The sequence below is a fragment of the Tigriopus californicus genome, chromosome 4 (genome assembly GCF_007210705.1).
Source record: "Tigriopus californicus strain San Diego chromosome 4, Tcal_SD_v2.1, whole genome shotgun sequence".
Taxonomy (NCBI): Eukaryota; Metazoa; Arthropoda; class Copepoda; order Harpacticoida; family Harpacticidae; genus Tigriopus; species Tigriopus californicus.
In genome coordinates, this window is record NC_081443.1 from 2,871,801 (window position 1) to 2,888,348 (window position 16,548).

Sequence of the window (16,548 nt, forward strand, 5' to 3'; positions counted from 1 at the left end):
TAGTCATGGTGGAGATTATTTGTGTAACAATGTACACCGACTGTCGCTACGATCTGCTTTGAGACATTTACTTCTCCTCACTATTATTTGCTCCTCGTGGGGAGAAAATTCAAAGATCTTGGAGCAACAACAGGCGCTGAAGCGTCAGATCAGAGATTTCTTTCTTGAACGGATCGTGTTTTCACCGGATTTAACGATGTTTGGACGACGACGGAAGGCGATGATTTTAGGGATAAGAGGAGTTGTTGTTATTGTTGTTGTTGTTGTTCAACGCTGACTTTCTGAGCTAAAGACAAATCAAAGGTTGCTCTAGCTTCTCCATTTGCATCAAGATTCTCTTCTGATATTATCCATTTTAAAGAACGAGCGATCATTTGCAATGCTTAGACGATGTCTAGCGCTCAGAAAACACAATTTTCTTCAAGGTTTAGTCAAATCATTTAGATTCATTCTCTGCAGACTCAATGCAATTTCAAATAGCTCAAACCATCCCTAGTGTTCATCCTACGCAAGTTCGTAAGAGGAGGGGACGAGATTGTCCAAGGGAAAAGTCAAGAAGAAGGATAGCGCATTAATTCCCCTCTCTCTCTCTCTACAATACAGTACATAGAACTCCACACAGGAAGAGTCCGAGCAGCGAACGCATGTCCGTCGATTTGGATGTTGTCTTGCACTGGTTTGTGCTTGAATTTACGTCTGAGTACCATTCAATCGTAGTAGAAATAGTGGTAGCAATAGTACCAGCGGCAGGGACAGAGGTAGTAATATGACTTCTTGAAAGAGATGACGGGCGATGAACGAAGGCCCGTACCTTTCGGTATAGGCAAGCATTTGGGAAAACTTTGAATACAAACGAAACCAACGGACTCGAACAGTCCATGTTGCAACATGCACGGATAAGTAAGTGCGAAAAGGGCATATCAACCAAGTTCCATTTCAAGGGTCGACGATGAGAGCAGTGAGTTCATAAAGAGTGTTCCCAAAATGGACTCGGAAAGAGAAATGGAGTGCTTTCAAACGAAGAGTGGGAGGATTTTCAGGGCCTAATTAGTGACATGAGTATTGGAAAATTGAAGAACTCTCACGCTCCAACGTCCAATAACCATGCCTTGCACTCCTGTCAATTGCAAAGTAAGTCATTTCGGGTACCGAAAATGAATTGTTGGTTAGCCCCACACATTCATTTCATGATATCCTCGTATGTCCTCCGTAGTATGTATGTAGAACTTGAAAGCGTGTAATGGGTTCATGGAATGTTGGAGTGGGAAGCTCATTTTTGAACAAGGGAGGTGGAGCATTGGGCATTGAAAGGAACCAATATTGAACTTTTTGTGAAGCACAATTGCCCCGAGTGCCTTTCCACAACTCTCTGAGGCATTCAATATTTCCCTTTTGAGTCGTTGGCGCCAAGGCTGGTCAATAAAACCACCCATCCCAATTTTATCGTTTCACAACGTTACCTGGGAAATCCCTTGGAGCACACTATTCTGCCTGTTTTTCTTTTTCGCATCTAAACTTGATTTTGATTTGTTTGACACAAGAACTCTTTTTCCTTATCGACGGATCATACGTTTGCTCCCCATTCACATTCCAAACGGATCCAAATGAAGAACCATTTTCCTGTAACATCACCAAAATGTATATGAATGTAAGCACCAAGGAAAAGGCCCTCTCCACAAACAAAGAAAAGGCCACACATACCAACCAGTCTTGATTAGGCGAAGCCATGCCCTTTGATTAGGCTTGATTGAAGCCTGCTTACATACACTCCTCCATCCAACAAGGACAGATAATGACTTGCTGGATATCAATGAAAGCTTAAGTGCAATCTGGAGAATCGGGCTGTAATTGACCTGTTGCGCAACGTTTTTCCTAATCCAAACTACTGTCGATCCCAAGCAGACGCATCAAGATGAATCCTGGACAATCTGATCCATCTTCAACAACATCCAATCACATGGATTCGTTTCATCAACGTTCAACAAAGACGAAAGAGATTAAGACGCTCGGCCAAAACTCTCAGGGCTCGTCTCCAAGTCTAATCATCATGTCTTGGATTGCCGCAGATAGGAGACTGACTTTTGATGAAGTCATTTCGATCAGAAGGAAAAGTGATGTTCGGAAAATGTCGGCCAATAACACATTAACGACGGCGCTTTCTCATCTCGCACGAGAATTAGTCAGAAGAGCCAAACTTGTCACCTTGGTTTTGTCATGCTTTCGCCATTGTTCAGGTGATAAATGGAAGAAATCCTCCATCCAACTTGGAGGAACATTTGGACCACTATTTCGAGTATTTGGCGAAATTAGAGTGAAGCTTGCGAGAAACATTGTGAAGAATTCCTTTTGCGTCAAACAGATCTGGTCTCTATTGAACGATTCTTTCTCAACTTTCATGGCATGATAATGTACAAACAATCGCACAAATAACAGAGGTTTCTTTTCTCATTCTTTACAAGTGATATCATAGACGTGATATCTTCAATATGAGCTTGATTATCATTTCAAAGCTCACCTTACAATAAACGAACACCTTTGTTATGTGTTTGGAAGAAGAATTGAGCAAAGGGTAAGACCAGTGGTGCTTTCATTACGTATCTGGTTTCCACTTATCATTGCTCCAACCGTAGCTCCATCTACTCACAGTAATCTAAGGAGCTTTTTTTCTTTGGGAGACCCAGACCTTATGTTATCTTTGTTAACCTCCAATAAAAACGCAATATTTATTTTGAGGTTTTGCACACAAATTTCCAAGCCAATTGTTGGTTTTCCCCTGAGACAATCAAAGTAAAGTTCACACCGCAAAACGTCGTCGTTAGAGAAGCCAAAAAGTGTACCTTCGTACGATTGAGTAAACATCAATTGAATTTCGTTGATGGTCGCTAATGTAGACATTTCCTAGAACAGTTCTGCTTCAATCAATGGTTTTGACAAAAAACCTTCCTCTCATTATTCGCTTGAATTCTCCGATTAAAGCAATCACTTCATTAAGCATCGTTTATCCTAAAGGGACTTCCTGCAATTGAGTTTCCTAATGTTTGTTTAAAATCGACTTGGTTGATAAAAGATACAATTGATGATCCTAGAAAAGGTTTTGACTACTTCGACTTCTATTTCAGTAATTCCATGTACTGAAGGGCCTTATATTTTTAACGAATGCCACTTCTCTGACACTGAACTATCATCGGTTGAAGACCCTCATTTAGAAATCATAAGTGTTGTTGGGTAAGATGATCGAAGAAAATCGGAAGATTTCACCACAAGCCTACTACCATAACGAGACAGTTTATCCACCTTCTGACGCAAGGCCTCGCTTCTAGTATTTATTTATCGCGCATTGGTCGACAAAAAAAAGGATTCTTCAACAACCAACTACTTCCCGTTATGGTTTACTAAAGAGTCAAAGTTATGATTTCTCAACCGCCAGAACAGTATATTCTGTTGTTCAGAACTTAGGGAAACGTTTATAAAGTTAAGGAAGTTAAATCCAAGGCCAAACATTTTGCCTGTCAACGTTTAATTTGTTATACCATTGATCAGATACACTTCCGAGTGTCCATGGGAGCTTAGAGAATTATACATAAGCAGCATTAGAAAAATATGCTAAATAGAGGAAAAATTAATCAAATAATTGTAGGGCTCAAGCAATAATAGTACACAACACACAGTTCGGACGAGCTTGTTGTAAGAGTGGTTAAATGCCGCTTCAAATGACGCCAGCTAGTACTCATTATGCACTAAAAAGTAACATGATGAGTCCAATTTACTCCCTCAAAACATACGGACCATTACAAGCAACCCAAAAATGCAAATACACTTGTTTACTCCTTTCCATTTTCAACTCAGTTAAAAATCCTCGGAACATGGTACCTTTTTCGTAATGTATCTCATAATGTACTTATCGGAGAACCATTCTCTGACTGTATTCATGGCATGACCATGCCAAAAAGGATGAACATTTATTTAAAGTTTTGCATACTTGGGAGTCCGAAATACTCTTTTACTCGGAAACAATTTAAATCTAGGAAACAAAGAGGAGCAACCAAATCTGCCGTATTTTGACATTTTCCCGACAAGCTGAAACAAACCCTTGATACCACGAATATTCATATTATACTTTAAACGTCTACTGCAAGTAACTGTCAATGCCTAACCAAATGTTTTGAGGTGCTTGCTGTTCAGGAAGAGATTGGGTAGAATACGAACGAACATCGTTCCACAACAGAAGCCAAAGATAGCTAACTGTTCTTGATGATGCAGACGCTAATTTCCTTGCTTTCACTTCGGATCTATGGCGAAGTATGATAATGCAATCAGCTCGTTAAAGTCTATTTCGCCCTTCCATTTAAACTCTTATGAGGGTATTCCAAGAAAGACGTGGGAACAACTTGGGTCTCCAATTTTCCCAGTGGCGCTAGTATGGATGGATGAAAATTCTGCTGGCTGACAGAGTGAAGAAACCTGAACTCCTTTATGGAAGGTAACTGTGAATCTGTAACATCATTAGAGGGCGAGTGAGAAAACTTTCGAAATCTCACCTACTAGAGCTCATCATTGCCCAGAACTTCCAAGGAATACAGACAAGTCGCTGTCAATGGCCACCCAATAACGGTGTCCATGAAATCATTACAGCCACCACATACAATCTCGAGCTTTGAATGTATTGGTACAAACAATGCCATTAAACCCAGATGATCTCGAATGTTAGAGGAAAGAGTTCAAGATTGAAAATGTGGTCAACTATCGGGTATTAGGTTTTAATGGCCATAAGACGTGTTGAATAATGAAAATAGTCCACTCGTATCTAATAGGTGAGTGAGTAATTCATTAGATTTGTCTTTTTCCGATATTTTTAGCGTTTCGACGACCTTTTTGTTAGCTTCATTTAGATCGGCTGTCATGGATTGAAGGAAATCAAATTGCATAAGGAGAACAATATCTTTCTTAGATACCATGGCACATTCTCATTGGAAGGCAAACAGCTTCAGAGTTAATACTTCGAGAAAAGCTTTCACATTGGAGCGACCACCATTGTCAGAAACGGGCTGAAATTGACGGCGTATTTTGGCCAAACGTTTCTCTTATTATGACGTAATGTTGATGGTTGTGGAATCTAGCCCAAAAAGTGAAATAAAACAATGGGCTGAGCTTGTTTTTCTGTTTGCGTGGAAAGATATACAAAATGCCAAATATTGCATTTGAAATTGGATATCAAGATGATGGTCGCAACATTGCACTAATCTAATTAAAAAGGAAAATAGTTTGCTCTTGGTTGACTTCTTAACAAACTTTGGAAAAGAAAAATTGAAACATACTTCTTTGATCTCGAAATTGCGGGCACATTCAAGCCCTCAAGATTACAGGGAAGTTCAATCAATGAAGTCCTCCTCGCTTTAGTTTTGAGCTCATTTATTATTCAATTGGCTTCCCTCAAATATTCACACAGAATATGCAGGCGTTTACCCAACAACATCTTTATGTAAAGTCAGACTAGGACAAGTTTTTGACCAAAACTCCCGATCAATATGTTCACGGTCAAGGCAAATTTGGCTGCTGTAATTCGTTGGTACGCGTAGATCAGATATTACCTGAATATAAATTTGAGTCACAATTATATTTTTTTTCTGATTGAACAAATGGAAAAGAAAGCAAAAAAAAAGATTGCTGATGTGCGTAAGAAGTCAGTTGAATATCCCGTTGGAAATTCTATTCTTTATTCAAAGAACCTTGGACCATCTGTTAGAGCATCCTATTATTCCATGTCAAGCGTTTGCAATTTCTTTATTGATATCGTATTATGGAAGGCATATTGTCATGATTGCACTCGATATTTTTCATCATCACAGTTGGAGTAAGAAAATTGGACTTTGGAAGCCATTAATAAAAGCGAAATAAACGTTAGTACTGTTACCCAATTCATCCGACACCTGATTCCGTTGGAGAATGTACGAGGGTACGAGAAGACCCTCATTCAAATCTCGAATTGCACAAGATCGTCAATTTTAATTAGTTCGGCCCACTTGGACGCCATGTGCAAATAAGGCTTGACGCCTTTCACGAAAGTCTTCTTATCCTTGCCACTCACAAGGTGTCCAATGCTCAATGCCGTCTTAAGCAACGACTTCATGCCTTGTTTGTCGAACGAAACATTGTACAGAGTGAATAATTCCGAGCCAGCTTTCACGTCCTGGAAAAGAACAACCTTCGTCAACAATGTGAATTTGATTTCTCTCGGACGAAACGAGGAAAATGAATCCTGGCAAGATTGCATCCGAGACACCGGTGAAGGTGCGTGCACCTCAGTACAATTCAGAATTGGTTCCGCGTCTTCCGACTTTCAAGTGGCATTGTACTTTCTTCGAAATCAATGGTATGCTCTTACTTTGTTGACGGCTAAGCAAAGAACGGTGCCAAATCTAGGGTGTTGACACTCGGAGTATTTGCAGTTGTCCTTCTTTCCATGGTTGACCTTGTGACCGGCCGTGGCTTGGTAGGTCGTCCAATTGGAATATTGAGCAGGAATGTCCAGGAAGTCGTCGTACTCTCCGATTTCAACCAAGTAAACGGATTTCTTCCTGCAATGGAACAAACGTAATGAGTACCACTCTTTTGAGGTGGCAGAGGTCGGCCATGTTTGAGTATTGCTTACGTGAAGATTCGCATTGGATTAAAGATGTGCTTCTCTTTGAGTCGGATCCCATTGAAATAGGCAATCACAGTTCCCTTTGGGATGTCTTGAAGGGTGAAAACGCCATCCCCTGCATTAGGAATGCTCGACGTGCCCACGGTCACCATTTTCGACTCAAACGGGTCTCTGAGCAATGGATCTGAGCTGAGAAAGGTGCCAGTGGACACGTCTCTTTTGTAAGGGACTCCAAAAGGCTCTGAAGTTTGTAACACTTTCAGGCCAGTTTTGGTGGTAGAGAGACCTTTCATTATGACCTCTTGAGTCAGAAGCATCACGCCCTTCTTGAAGCTCCCTTGGATTGTTGTGTTAAAATCGGGATAAACAAACGAGATCCGTTTCCCTCTGAAAATAATGAAGATGAAGGATTAGTGTCTAATCCCGAAGATTGAAGCCAAGGGCTTTCTCACGTGAAATCCAGAGGCGGTGTTTGAGCCGAAAATTTGGCCTCGCCTTGGTACAGTAATCCGACTAGGTAGTTGTCAATCTTTGAGCGCTGCACGTTCCACATGGGTCCATTTGGGGTTCCATTATCGAAGGACAAAATGAGACTGACAAAGCCGGTGTTGACATTGAAACCACGAACGAGGCCGTGAAAGCAGCCTCCTCGGACCATATTGCCCAGAAAGAAAGTGGTCTTATCGGTTGAATACATCATGGCGGGGAACCCATTACGGACCCAGCCGGATTGGAAGTAGGATGATTCCAGACGAGTGCCGTTCTTGAAAACAATCCTGCCAGCCCCGTGGAGATCTTGGAGGTTCGTGAGAGGTTTCATCTCCAGCTTGGATGTCTTGTTGTCACCTGATTTGGCAAAGATGGCTTCCACGTCGTCTTCGGAGAAACACGAGGTTGACAGGGGATCATCTGATGGCATGTCCTTACTAAAGGAAATACGTGCGTACGTCAGGTCACGTCTTGATAAAAGGCCGCCTATTGAGCCGCCACGTGTTCCCACATACACTTTCAACGGTTGTGTCGCAAATGAGTCGACTTGATACTTACATTCCCAAAGGGTCGATAGCTGAGGATTCCATGTCATTTATCCATAGCCTCAGCTCGTCCGGGAAGCTATTAGAAGCTCTGTGGGTGATCTTGTGACAAGTTTCTTCCTTTTGTACAGTCAATGCTTCTGAAAACACTGTCCCCGAGGACCTGCAACTCTCCCCTCGGGACTCGGAGGTCCAAAACAAGACCCCAAAGAACTGACAAACAGTCCACCAAATCTTCATGGTTTTCTCGATTCAAGCACTGAGTTACAATTGAACGAAAGATCAGAGAGAGAGAGAGAGAGATGTGTGTCACAGGTAGTTTTTGGTCTGAATTGGAGGCTTGAGAATGCTTCCTTATCGAAAAGGGGCTTCTTCTGCTTCTTCTTCTTCTTCTGCTTCGTCTCTCTCCAGCGAATCGAGTTGATTGGACTTGTACTCTTCTGGAGGAACTTGGATGGAAGAAGGAGCTGGGAGGGAGTCAATTTAAAGTACAGTTGCTTTTGAGACCAGAGCTTCCCAGAGGGCTCGAGTGAAACAATTTCTTCTCTTTTTCTCTCTCCCTCTCTCTCTGCATTTGGTTTTCGTCGCTCGTCGTTCTCCTGGTAACTTCATCGGCTGGATGTTATTGCTTCACGTGGTTACCGTCTTACGACGTTAGTGTCTACCAAAGGCAAGGAAGGTAACCTCTGCCAACACTCAAGCAACGATCTCCTCAAGTGTGAGGGGATTTTACGGTAGTGGCATAGAGCTCTCCACCCAGAAGACCGAGTGAGTGAGTGCTCTTGCATTTGTTGATCCAGCAATCAAGACCGACCATCAGTCGGGTGTGTTGCGAGAGAAAATCCGAGATGACGATGTCGTTCCCGTTCTCGGATGGTTAGGTTCAATGCAATGTTTTGGTTCCTTGGTGGTCATTGAAGGGTATTAATCGATCTCAGGAGAGACACTTAATTTTGAGAGAGAAAAAGCGAAAAGAGAGAGAGAGGGAAACTTGGAGTGGGGTGTCTGTCTCAGTTGGATGGCACTACTCTTTTCGTGCCACCTTTCCGCTTGAACTTTAAAACTACTTTGATCCGATAAGAGCCTTTGGCGAGCAATGTAGAGCGTCACTAGCCAATTTAACTCTCTTTTTCCAACTTTTAGTAACGTTACGGCTAGAAGCATTTACAATACTCTCACGCAATACCCTCCTGTAATAGAGCTTTTTCTGGCAAATAAGTATTGACTAAAACCTCTTTTGTTTCAGGTGGGCGCCTTTCTCCTTTCCGTCATAGCTGTCAGTATATCCAATAATGTCATGGTTGAGGCCGAACCGGATCCGGATTCCAGCGCCTTATCGGAAGCTGAGCGGTCTGCCCTCGACGAGGGTTTTGCCCGAACGGCCAGTTATCTCATGAAGACGGCCATGAAGCTGCCGCCTCACATCCTGCCTACGTTAGATGAGCTCAAAGGCGGCTCTGCGTTTCCGGATGCCACCAAATCTGTTGGGGTTTATTTGCCCGAGCGTCATGCTAATGTAGGTGTTTACTTGCCCAAGCGTGATCATATCGACCAAAAGTACAAAAGACATTCGGAAATTGAAACACCTCCCAGGAATTTACCCGAACCGCTGTCGTTGAGGGGCCCCAAGCGTGGCCAGAATCAAAGACCTCCGAGGAGACGTCATCGAATTCCATCCAAGCGCCAAAAGCCCAGATTCAACATCCCATTCGACCCCAAACGACCACTTAATTTCCTCTCTTCATTAGGAGCTCGCGTCAGCTCGGTGAGAAAGTCCTTTCAAAGAACCAAAGGCCGACGTCAGCAACGTCCACCTTCCAATCGCTCGAGGCCAAGGTCATCGTCCCCTCAAAACCGAGATGGAAGCTTTCATTCTCAGTATAGAGAGCCTTTTGAAGAACCTGATAACAAGCATCCCTACAAATTCACGGCTCCAGATTTCAATTTACCATTTGACGAGGTGCCGCCACAAGCCACCTCTGAGTCACTTCTAGACAAGCTCGAGCAAGTGTCGCCTGAATTGAGAGGCTCGGAAGCAAACCCGGCTTTGAGGTCACAATTCGAAAGCCACCATAAAAGCAATCACAATAGGAAACAAAGACCAAGGCCTCAGGCGAAAAGACCTATTTCCATTGACAATCCTGCTCATGCCCCTAATGTACCGATGTTTGTCAAGAGCCTACTGGCACATACGTTCCTGAAAGATCCAGATCAGTATTTTAAGTTGTTAGAGGAGAGGAAGAACAAGAAGAGAAAGAAGAAGCGCAGAAGGCTGGGACAGCGTGGAAAACAGCGAAGGCAGCGCAAAAGGCCAACAAGACCACCCCCGGTAAGGGCATCTCCTGTACCGATCAATCAAAATGATCGCCCAGGAAACTTTGAGAAAAGCAGATTTGATCCCTCAGATCCTCTCCACCCTACCACACCACTTAATGTCCTTTTTGATGAGAAGCAGGATCATTTCACGCAAGGGCTCTATTTTGAGCCAACCTTTGCTGACAAGTTTCCCGTTCCCAAGCGGAAGCATTTGAAACCATTTCAAGATCCTTTCGCTGCCCCCGCCGACCCATATCCTGATCCACTAACCACAACCACCTATGCCCCTTCGCCACAATCTGATGATTATGATTACTACAATTACCTAGAGGATTTTGAAGACAGGGAGTCTGACACTACTCTTTTCTCACCACAAGACTTTTATTCTGAATCTACTTCGAAACAAGTGCCCCGCGAGTCGGTTGATTTGGACGTAGATTATCTCCTGGCTCCAACTCAAAACTCGTACTTGGAATCGGATCAATATTCCGGCGCCAATTCGTTCGAGCCCAATCCTCAACGTCGGAATACGATTTGCATTTGTTGTGACGAGTCCTCGTCCGGTCTTCACCAAAATCACGTTTACAGTCGGCGGTCCATGCAAATCGAGGAGACCAATTACGACTTGAATAGACTTCTGAACGAGCGGGCAATGCTGGAACAGGAATTGGATTGTTCCGTTCAAGAACCAATTGAGGTGGTTCTGGTCTTCGAATCCCAGAGAGAACAACCCAAACGACCCGTTCGCAAGACCACAAAGACCTACAGCACAATTCCGTCCGCCATTGCCAACAATAATCCGTCCTATGGGGACTACATCGAGAAAGTGGATCCCCACACCAAATACCTGTTGGAGGATCATAGTTATCGGGTCCAGGGACATGGGTCGTCTAGTCAGGACGTGTTGTCTAGCAATGAAGTGATCGAATCGGCCGGGTATTACGACCCCATTAAGCTCAATTTTATTTTCTCGACCCCGTCACCTCTGAAGAAGAAGTACATTGAGATCAGGGACAGGAAGGCCTTGGGCCAAATCCCTGACACGGAGCCTTTGTCCAACTCAAAGCTCTTTTCCGAGGGTGACATTTTTGAGCCTTCTAAGACCTTCATAGACTACAGTGATGGGGTTTACTTCGCCTCGAGCTCTGACCAAGTGAGTGTACGGACCAAAATGCAATCGGACCAAGAGCAGAGGGCCAATAAGATGGTCCAATTGCCTCAGAGCTACGGTCAATGGAGACCAAAATCGCTCCGTGAAGTTGTGCTCGGTCGACCGGAAAAAAGTCCACCACATTAATAATGATGCATTTTCATCGTCGCTCGTGCCAAATACAGTATTACTCTTGTTAACCTTACCAATGATTCTCTTTGCCATTGATGAGATTTGTCATGTTTGGTCATTTATATTTTTTTGTCGGAGACAAGCGTCATTTCAAATGAACATTGCAGGGATGGGTGTTGGACTAACATGGATGAACATATCACAATGTATACCCTCATTACTGAGGGAATCAATCGAGCCTAGAGGTGCACATTGAAAAAATATCCAGGTCCTCACAATTCACAATGGTTATTATATAGATTATGTGGTTGTGTCCTTGACGGTGATCTGTATTGTGATGCAAGACATAGAGGCTTTTGAAATGGTGTACATTTTTGTGTCTAGTTAGAAAGCACAACTAATGACCGTTATTTGTAGCAGATATGTATGATGTACTCGTACTAGACATTAACAACAGATGCACGGGAGGAACTCCACTCAACCACTCAAAGTCGGCCCTCTCTTTCGATCAGTGTGATCTCGCCAATTGGCAACCCTGAACGTTTACTTTTTCCAGTGAGTATTTTCATTTGTGGGCAAGTGGCGTAACCAACACTGATTCAACATGGGATTGATTCCTTCCTCCTTGGGTATATTTGTGGTAGTGGTTGTGGTTGTTCTGATTAATGGAATGTATTATTTATGCATTTCCACATGGCAAGAGGGAGGGAAAATGGGATCGTGATGGTGGCTTCTTAGGGAAGTTTTCCATAACACGAGAGGAACACACGATACATTCGGCGACATTTCTTATTGATTTCTTCGCGGATGAAGCGGAGGTTTCCATCTGCACTTGAATGGGAGTCTGAAATGCAAACGAGGAAATGCCAACTTGAAAGCTCTCATTGATCTCGTGCCCTGACGTTAATACACTATTTGCAGAACAAAGAGAACTTTACGTTTAGGGCGCTCCCGGGTCTCTGAAATAATGTGCATTCTTGTTGGGTTTGATTGCCCTGTGTGTTTTTTTGCAACTGGTGAGAATACACAGTTCTGTTTGTTAACGATAATGCCCACCAAAATTTTAGAAATCCGCCCAACTTTTAAAAAGAGGCTAGCTAGGAATTTTTGCTTCAAAAAACGGATTAAGAATAACACAACTTTACGAGGTTGGAACTGGATTCCAAATTAGAAAAGAACGCTCTTTTCCAACTTGGTTCATTTCGAAAGTCTGTAAAATTAAGAAGCAAACCTTTCACGTTCGCGCTTGAAAGACATTCGACAAATGCGACTTTAAAACCTCGAGAATTTGGGCCAAAGGATGAATTCATTCATAAAGGTAGGGAACGTTAACGTTGGCTTATCTTTGCTCGATTTTCAGATGAGCAAAGGATTGCCTCCGTTGTCTCAATGCCATTAATTCCCTCCTAGTTTCTAATTTTAGAAAGGGAGTGGGCTGACAAATAGCGCTCTTGTTCATAAGCCGACCCTCCCACTAAATGAAATGTGCATAAATTGCAAAGAATAGCACATCCACTCAGACCTGACCTTGGAAATATGCCCTTAGTTTCATTGATCATTCGGAATCGAGGTTCACCCGTTACTCAACCATGCTGAAGTCATATTTTTTGTATGAGTTCAGTTTTTTTGATGAAGGAGCAAGAAGGAGTGTTGGTTGCATGTTCGTTTCTATCGATTTCGAGATGGAATAAGGATTTCAAAATGAAATCCAATAAAGGTAGTGTTAATTGCATGGCTAAAGTTTTGTCACGCCCACCACACCAGGATTTTCTAGAGAAGTTCAAGAGAACTAAATACGAGTCATTGGTGGTCCGGAAATACACTTTCAGCTTGAACCACTCCAAACGAAATAAGGTACTTATGGTCCTACCTACAGTATCTACGTGCATACTGTAGGGAGTTCTATATTCGTCTCACTACAGTACTCATCATCTCCTACTTTTAGGATCGGGAGAGTTTGAGTCAGAAGGGAATCGCGCTTATCAAGATGGATGAGTTTCCTCGTCCTCAAGACTAGTTCTCAAAATCCAATCTGTCGAAGGAGTGCCTTGAACGAACGAGACTTACCTAACTTTGGTCTTTTCTGCCCTTTTCCCGCAAGGAGAGGCTGGAAAGGGAAAAAATGATAATCGATAACTTCTGATAGTTCAAAGCAAACTTCCTCGAATGTGGAGTAGGCGGCCCTAAATTGAGACCATCGAGAGTCTAATCAAAGCTTACATCTGTGTCGGAGAGATTATTGTCGAGTTTCGAGCCCATCAGTTGATTTTGAGCCTCGATTTGGGCTTGGAAAATGAGCTCGTGGACAAACTTGGAGGCCGCCAAGATGAGCTTGGGATCGACCTCAGAGAAAGCACATTCTAAGTTACTGTTGACCTCGTTTTGAGTGTTCGCCACGGTGTAGTATTCCTCGTGAGTGTAATCGTCGTCATCCAACGAGAAAGGCGGATTGTCTTTGGGTGGTGACGAAATCGAGATCGACGGCGATCCCATGATACGGTCCTCCATGTCCATGGAGGAGAAATCCACACTCATCGTCACACTTTTCACTTTCTTGGGCTTTTCTCTACCACTTGAACTCATCTTGCCAGTCTTGCTATTGAAGATCCCGGAGAATGATAAAAAATAACTTCACTTTTCAGGCACTAGCACTTCAAATGTTGAAACACAGCTGAATTGGCAAAAATTCTCTTCGACATCAAGTGTCCGTCGTCCATTTCGTTCCCATCAATTATGCAACGAAACATTCGCTCTTGTATTCGGATAACTAAGGTCTCGTCGCTTCACATTCAGGCGATATCTTTCATATGCCAGGCAGGCCCTGGTGCTGAAATGAAAAGAAAATATTTTCCACTGAATCCGAGAGTGCTCGAAAATATTTGGCAAGTCTCGAGTGACACGACATCCAATCAAAAAGGCCTCAGACTTGGAGCATTGACCGCACAACTCGTGTCTTTGTCACTTACCCAGATCTTTGTATAACGGCTTAGAAGACCATTAAAAACTGTTTGATCCAACAAGGCCAATGGTCTTTTGTTTCCCGTCACATTCACCAAAGACCTGGAGGTTCATTAGAGTTTGCCGTGAAATGCCAAACTGTTGCCTCCAAGGCTCGGGTTTCCGTCCTTGGGTCTCCACGATTCTGGAGCCACTCACTACCTCGCTGACTCGCTCGCTGACTCGCTCCCTCGCTCTCTGGCTCACCCACTGGCCATCTAATGGAACAAGGAACAACAATCCTCCAATTCCCAACCAGCGCTTTTTCTCCCTCTCTCTCTCTCCAATCTATTCTTCTTACCGTAAGGTTTGGTCCTCAAGGACACGTTAGTGTCGGTGAGTTAACTCACACTTTCCGAGGGCGTATGGTCAAACGAACACTAGTTAGTATTGAATTGAATGGTCTGGAACACATTCCTTTGCCAACTGAGGTCCGAACGAGGCTTTTGTCTTCACCTGTATGGAGTAACCTGAGCTGGCTTCTTTTTAGTCTCCGTCTCTCCAGCATTTCAACCTCCGTTGTAAGTTGAGTGGTTCCACCCACAGAGAGAGAGAGAGAGGACATGAAGGCTGTGGAGCCAACGAAGAGGCCAAAGGCTGGCCAAGCAGAGACAACCATGTGAAAGAAGAGAGAGGGGAGAGGAACAACCTCAAGTGAAACTGACTGACTGCTGTAACCTCTCTCTCTGTCTCTGTCTCTCTCTCTTCATTTCCTTCTTTGCACACCTCATCCAAGTTCTCTCCTCTCTCTCCCTCTCTCTTTTCCCCGTTGAAAACGAGCCATGGGTCTTTGGTTCCAACCGACCTTGGAAATGGGGGCACAAGGTTGCCTACCCGCTCACCTTCCAACAAAGACCAGGGATGCCATTACTGGACACACATAGCTCGTCTTGATTTACGTTCGGAATGGAGTCTCTCGCACCAAAAGTATGTTTACATATGGATATTTCCGATGTCTACCAATACCGAAACACTCTCTTTGGTGAGAGTTGGGCCCATCCCAGACTTTCAGAAAAACGCGTAGGACCAGTTACGAACAAGACTTTAAAAGTTGGAGCGGACTGATCAATCAATATCTTGAGCGCTATTTTACAAGGAATTGCTCGATAGCCTCGGAAGGAAGGATCGGATTATAAATTTGCCGATATCGAGAGCCAGCTTCGTAGCTCCCTGTCAACTTATTTTCAACTAACGTGCAATCAAATTTTCTCTGCAATTCTTACCTTGTTTTCGCCGCCCAAGTTCTATTGTCGAACGGCATCTCTGCAAAACGAAATTTCACCCGCCAAATTGCAATTTTCTCGAGGAAGAATGTCAATAGAAATATTCTAGCTGTACTAAACAAATGTACTGAAAAGGTTTCTTTCCCCGAAGGTGTCGAAATGATGTACGTTATCAAAAACCCAACAATACGAACACAGACTGGGCCACATAATTATTATATCTCCGCACAATGGTGTTGAGGTTGCGGTCAACCATTATCTTGGGTGGTAATTGAATAATTGCCTTCTGAATGCTTCACCTCACCGAATATTCAATTTAATGGGAAGGGAGGGACAGCATGATGCAGATTCATTTCGGCTTGTCGGGTAGGTCATTAGTTACCTACTATGAAGTTCCCAGATACGTACATACACTTCGAGGCAGATGAAGGGTCAAACAAAATAAATAATCGTTCTGGCAACTATTCTACTTTATGTGGCTAAACTCATTTGGAAAACTTTCTGGCAATTTATGGCACCGTGTCGTCTCGAAACATGTTTGCACCGCCCACGACGGATTCAGCGGAAGGTCTGCGTGCTGATGTGTTCTCGCAAAGAATGCTCAAATTCACCCAATAATGGTGGGCTTTAAACAAGGACCACTGAACTCCTCTGGACAGGAATCTCATTAGAGGAGGGGGTTTTTATGCCATAACATATTTTACAAAATTATCTAATCCATTCACCAATGCGTCACGTCATTTCTTGGAAATTCTTGAAACTAGAAAAGGGATAATGCTAGAGGTCTTTGTTCCATGGTATATATCTCCTCATTATGGAACACAAAGAGGACAAGATAGATGGAACAAACTTTCGGTCTTGGCGCCTTCATTCGTTCCCAAGTCTGGAGATCTTTTTTAGCTTCACATTGCTGTTGTTTCGGCAACAAGCCTATACTGGCCTTTCTCAATCCTTTGACTCAAGAGCAAGGATGAGCCAGCCATTAGAAAGAGATCCCCACGAGAAATCAACCCAGTGGAAAGGTTGGAACGAGTTCAGTCAGTTTGATGTGTC

The 16,548-nt window shown here is 43.3% G+C and overlaps 2 protein-coding genes across 2 annotated transcripts; both read right to left on the minus strand.

Annotated features, from left to right (window-relative positions):
- Nucleotides 1-5,698: 5,698 nt before the first annotated feature.
- On the minus strand, nucleotides 5,699-8,744 carry LOC131878986 (histone-lysine N-methyltransferase SETD7-like). Its single transcript, XM_059225169.1, has 5 exons — nucleotides 7,691-8,744; nucleotides 7,096-7,569; nucleotides 6,650-7,030; nucleotides 6,383-6,575; nucleotides 5,699-6,187 (listed from the first exon to the last, which is right to left on the minus strand). The coding sequence occupies exons 1-5, from the start codon at nucleotides 7,915-7,917 to the stop codon at nucleotides 5,972-5,974; spliced, it is 1,491 nt and encodes a 496-aa protein (XP_059081152.1). The 5' UTR covers nucleotides 7,918-8,744; the 3' UTR covers nucleotides 5,699-5,971.
- A 2,648-nt stretch (nucleotides 8,745-11,392) lies between these two features.
- LOC131878987 (uncharacterized) lies at nucleotides 11,393-14,452 on the minus strand. The gene is made up of 4 exons (XM_059225170.1): nucleotides 14,242-14,452; nucleotides 13,496-14,102; nucleotides 13,343-13,382; nucleotides 11,393-12,119 (listed from the first exon to the last, which is right to left on the minus strand). The coding sequence occupies exons 2-4, from the start codon at nucleotides 13,856-13,858 to the stop codon at nucleotides 12,010-12,012; spliced, it is 513 nt and encodes a 170-aa protein (XP_059081153.1). The 5' UTR covers nucleotides 13,859-14,102; nucleotides 14,242-14,452; the 3' UTR covers nucleotides 11,393-12,009.
- Between the last annotated feature and the right edge of the window lie 2,096 nt (nucleotides 14,453-16,548).

What these genes read in the sequence shown, in the direction of transcription:
- LOC131878986 (XM_059225169.1), bottom strand. Translation starts at nt 7,917, where the DNA reads ATGAAGATTTGGTGGACTGTTTGTCAGTTCTTTGGGGTCTTGTTTTGG. An exon ending in GCTATCGACCCTTTGGGAAT is followed by an intron (nt 7,570 to 7,690) that starts GTAAGTATCAAG and finishes TATTTCCTTTAG; the next exon opens with TAAGGACATGCCATCAGATG. An exon ending in TTTGCTTAGCCGTCAACAAA is followed by an intron (nt 6,188 to 6,382) that starts GTAAGAGCATAC and finishes GTTCTTTTCCAG; the next exon opens with GACGTGAAAGCTGGCTCGGA.
- LOC131878987 (XM_059225170.1), bottom strand. Translation starts at nt 13,858, where the DNA reads ATGAGTTCAAGTGGTAGAGAAAAGCCCAAGAAAGTGAAAAGTGTGACG. An exon ending in ATAATCTCTCCGACACAGAT is followed by an intron (nt 13,383 to 13,495) that starts GTAAGCTTTGAT and finishes TTCCCTTTCCAG; the next exon opens with CCTCTCCTTGCGGGAAAAGG. An exon ending in GCAGAAAAGACCAAAGTTAG is followed by an intron (nt 12,120 to 13,342) that starts GTAAGTCTCGTT and finishes TTTGCATTTCAG; the next exon opens with ACTCCCATTCAAGTGCAGAT.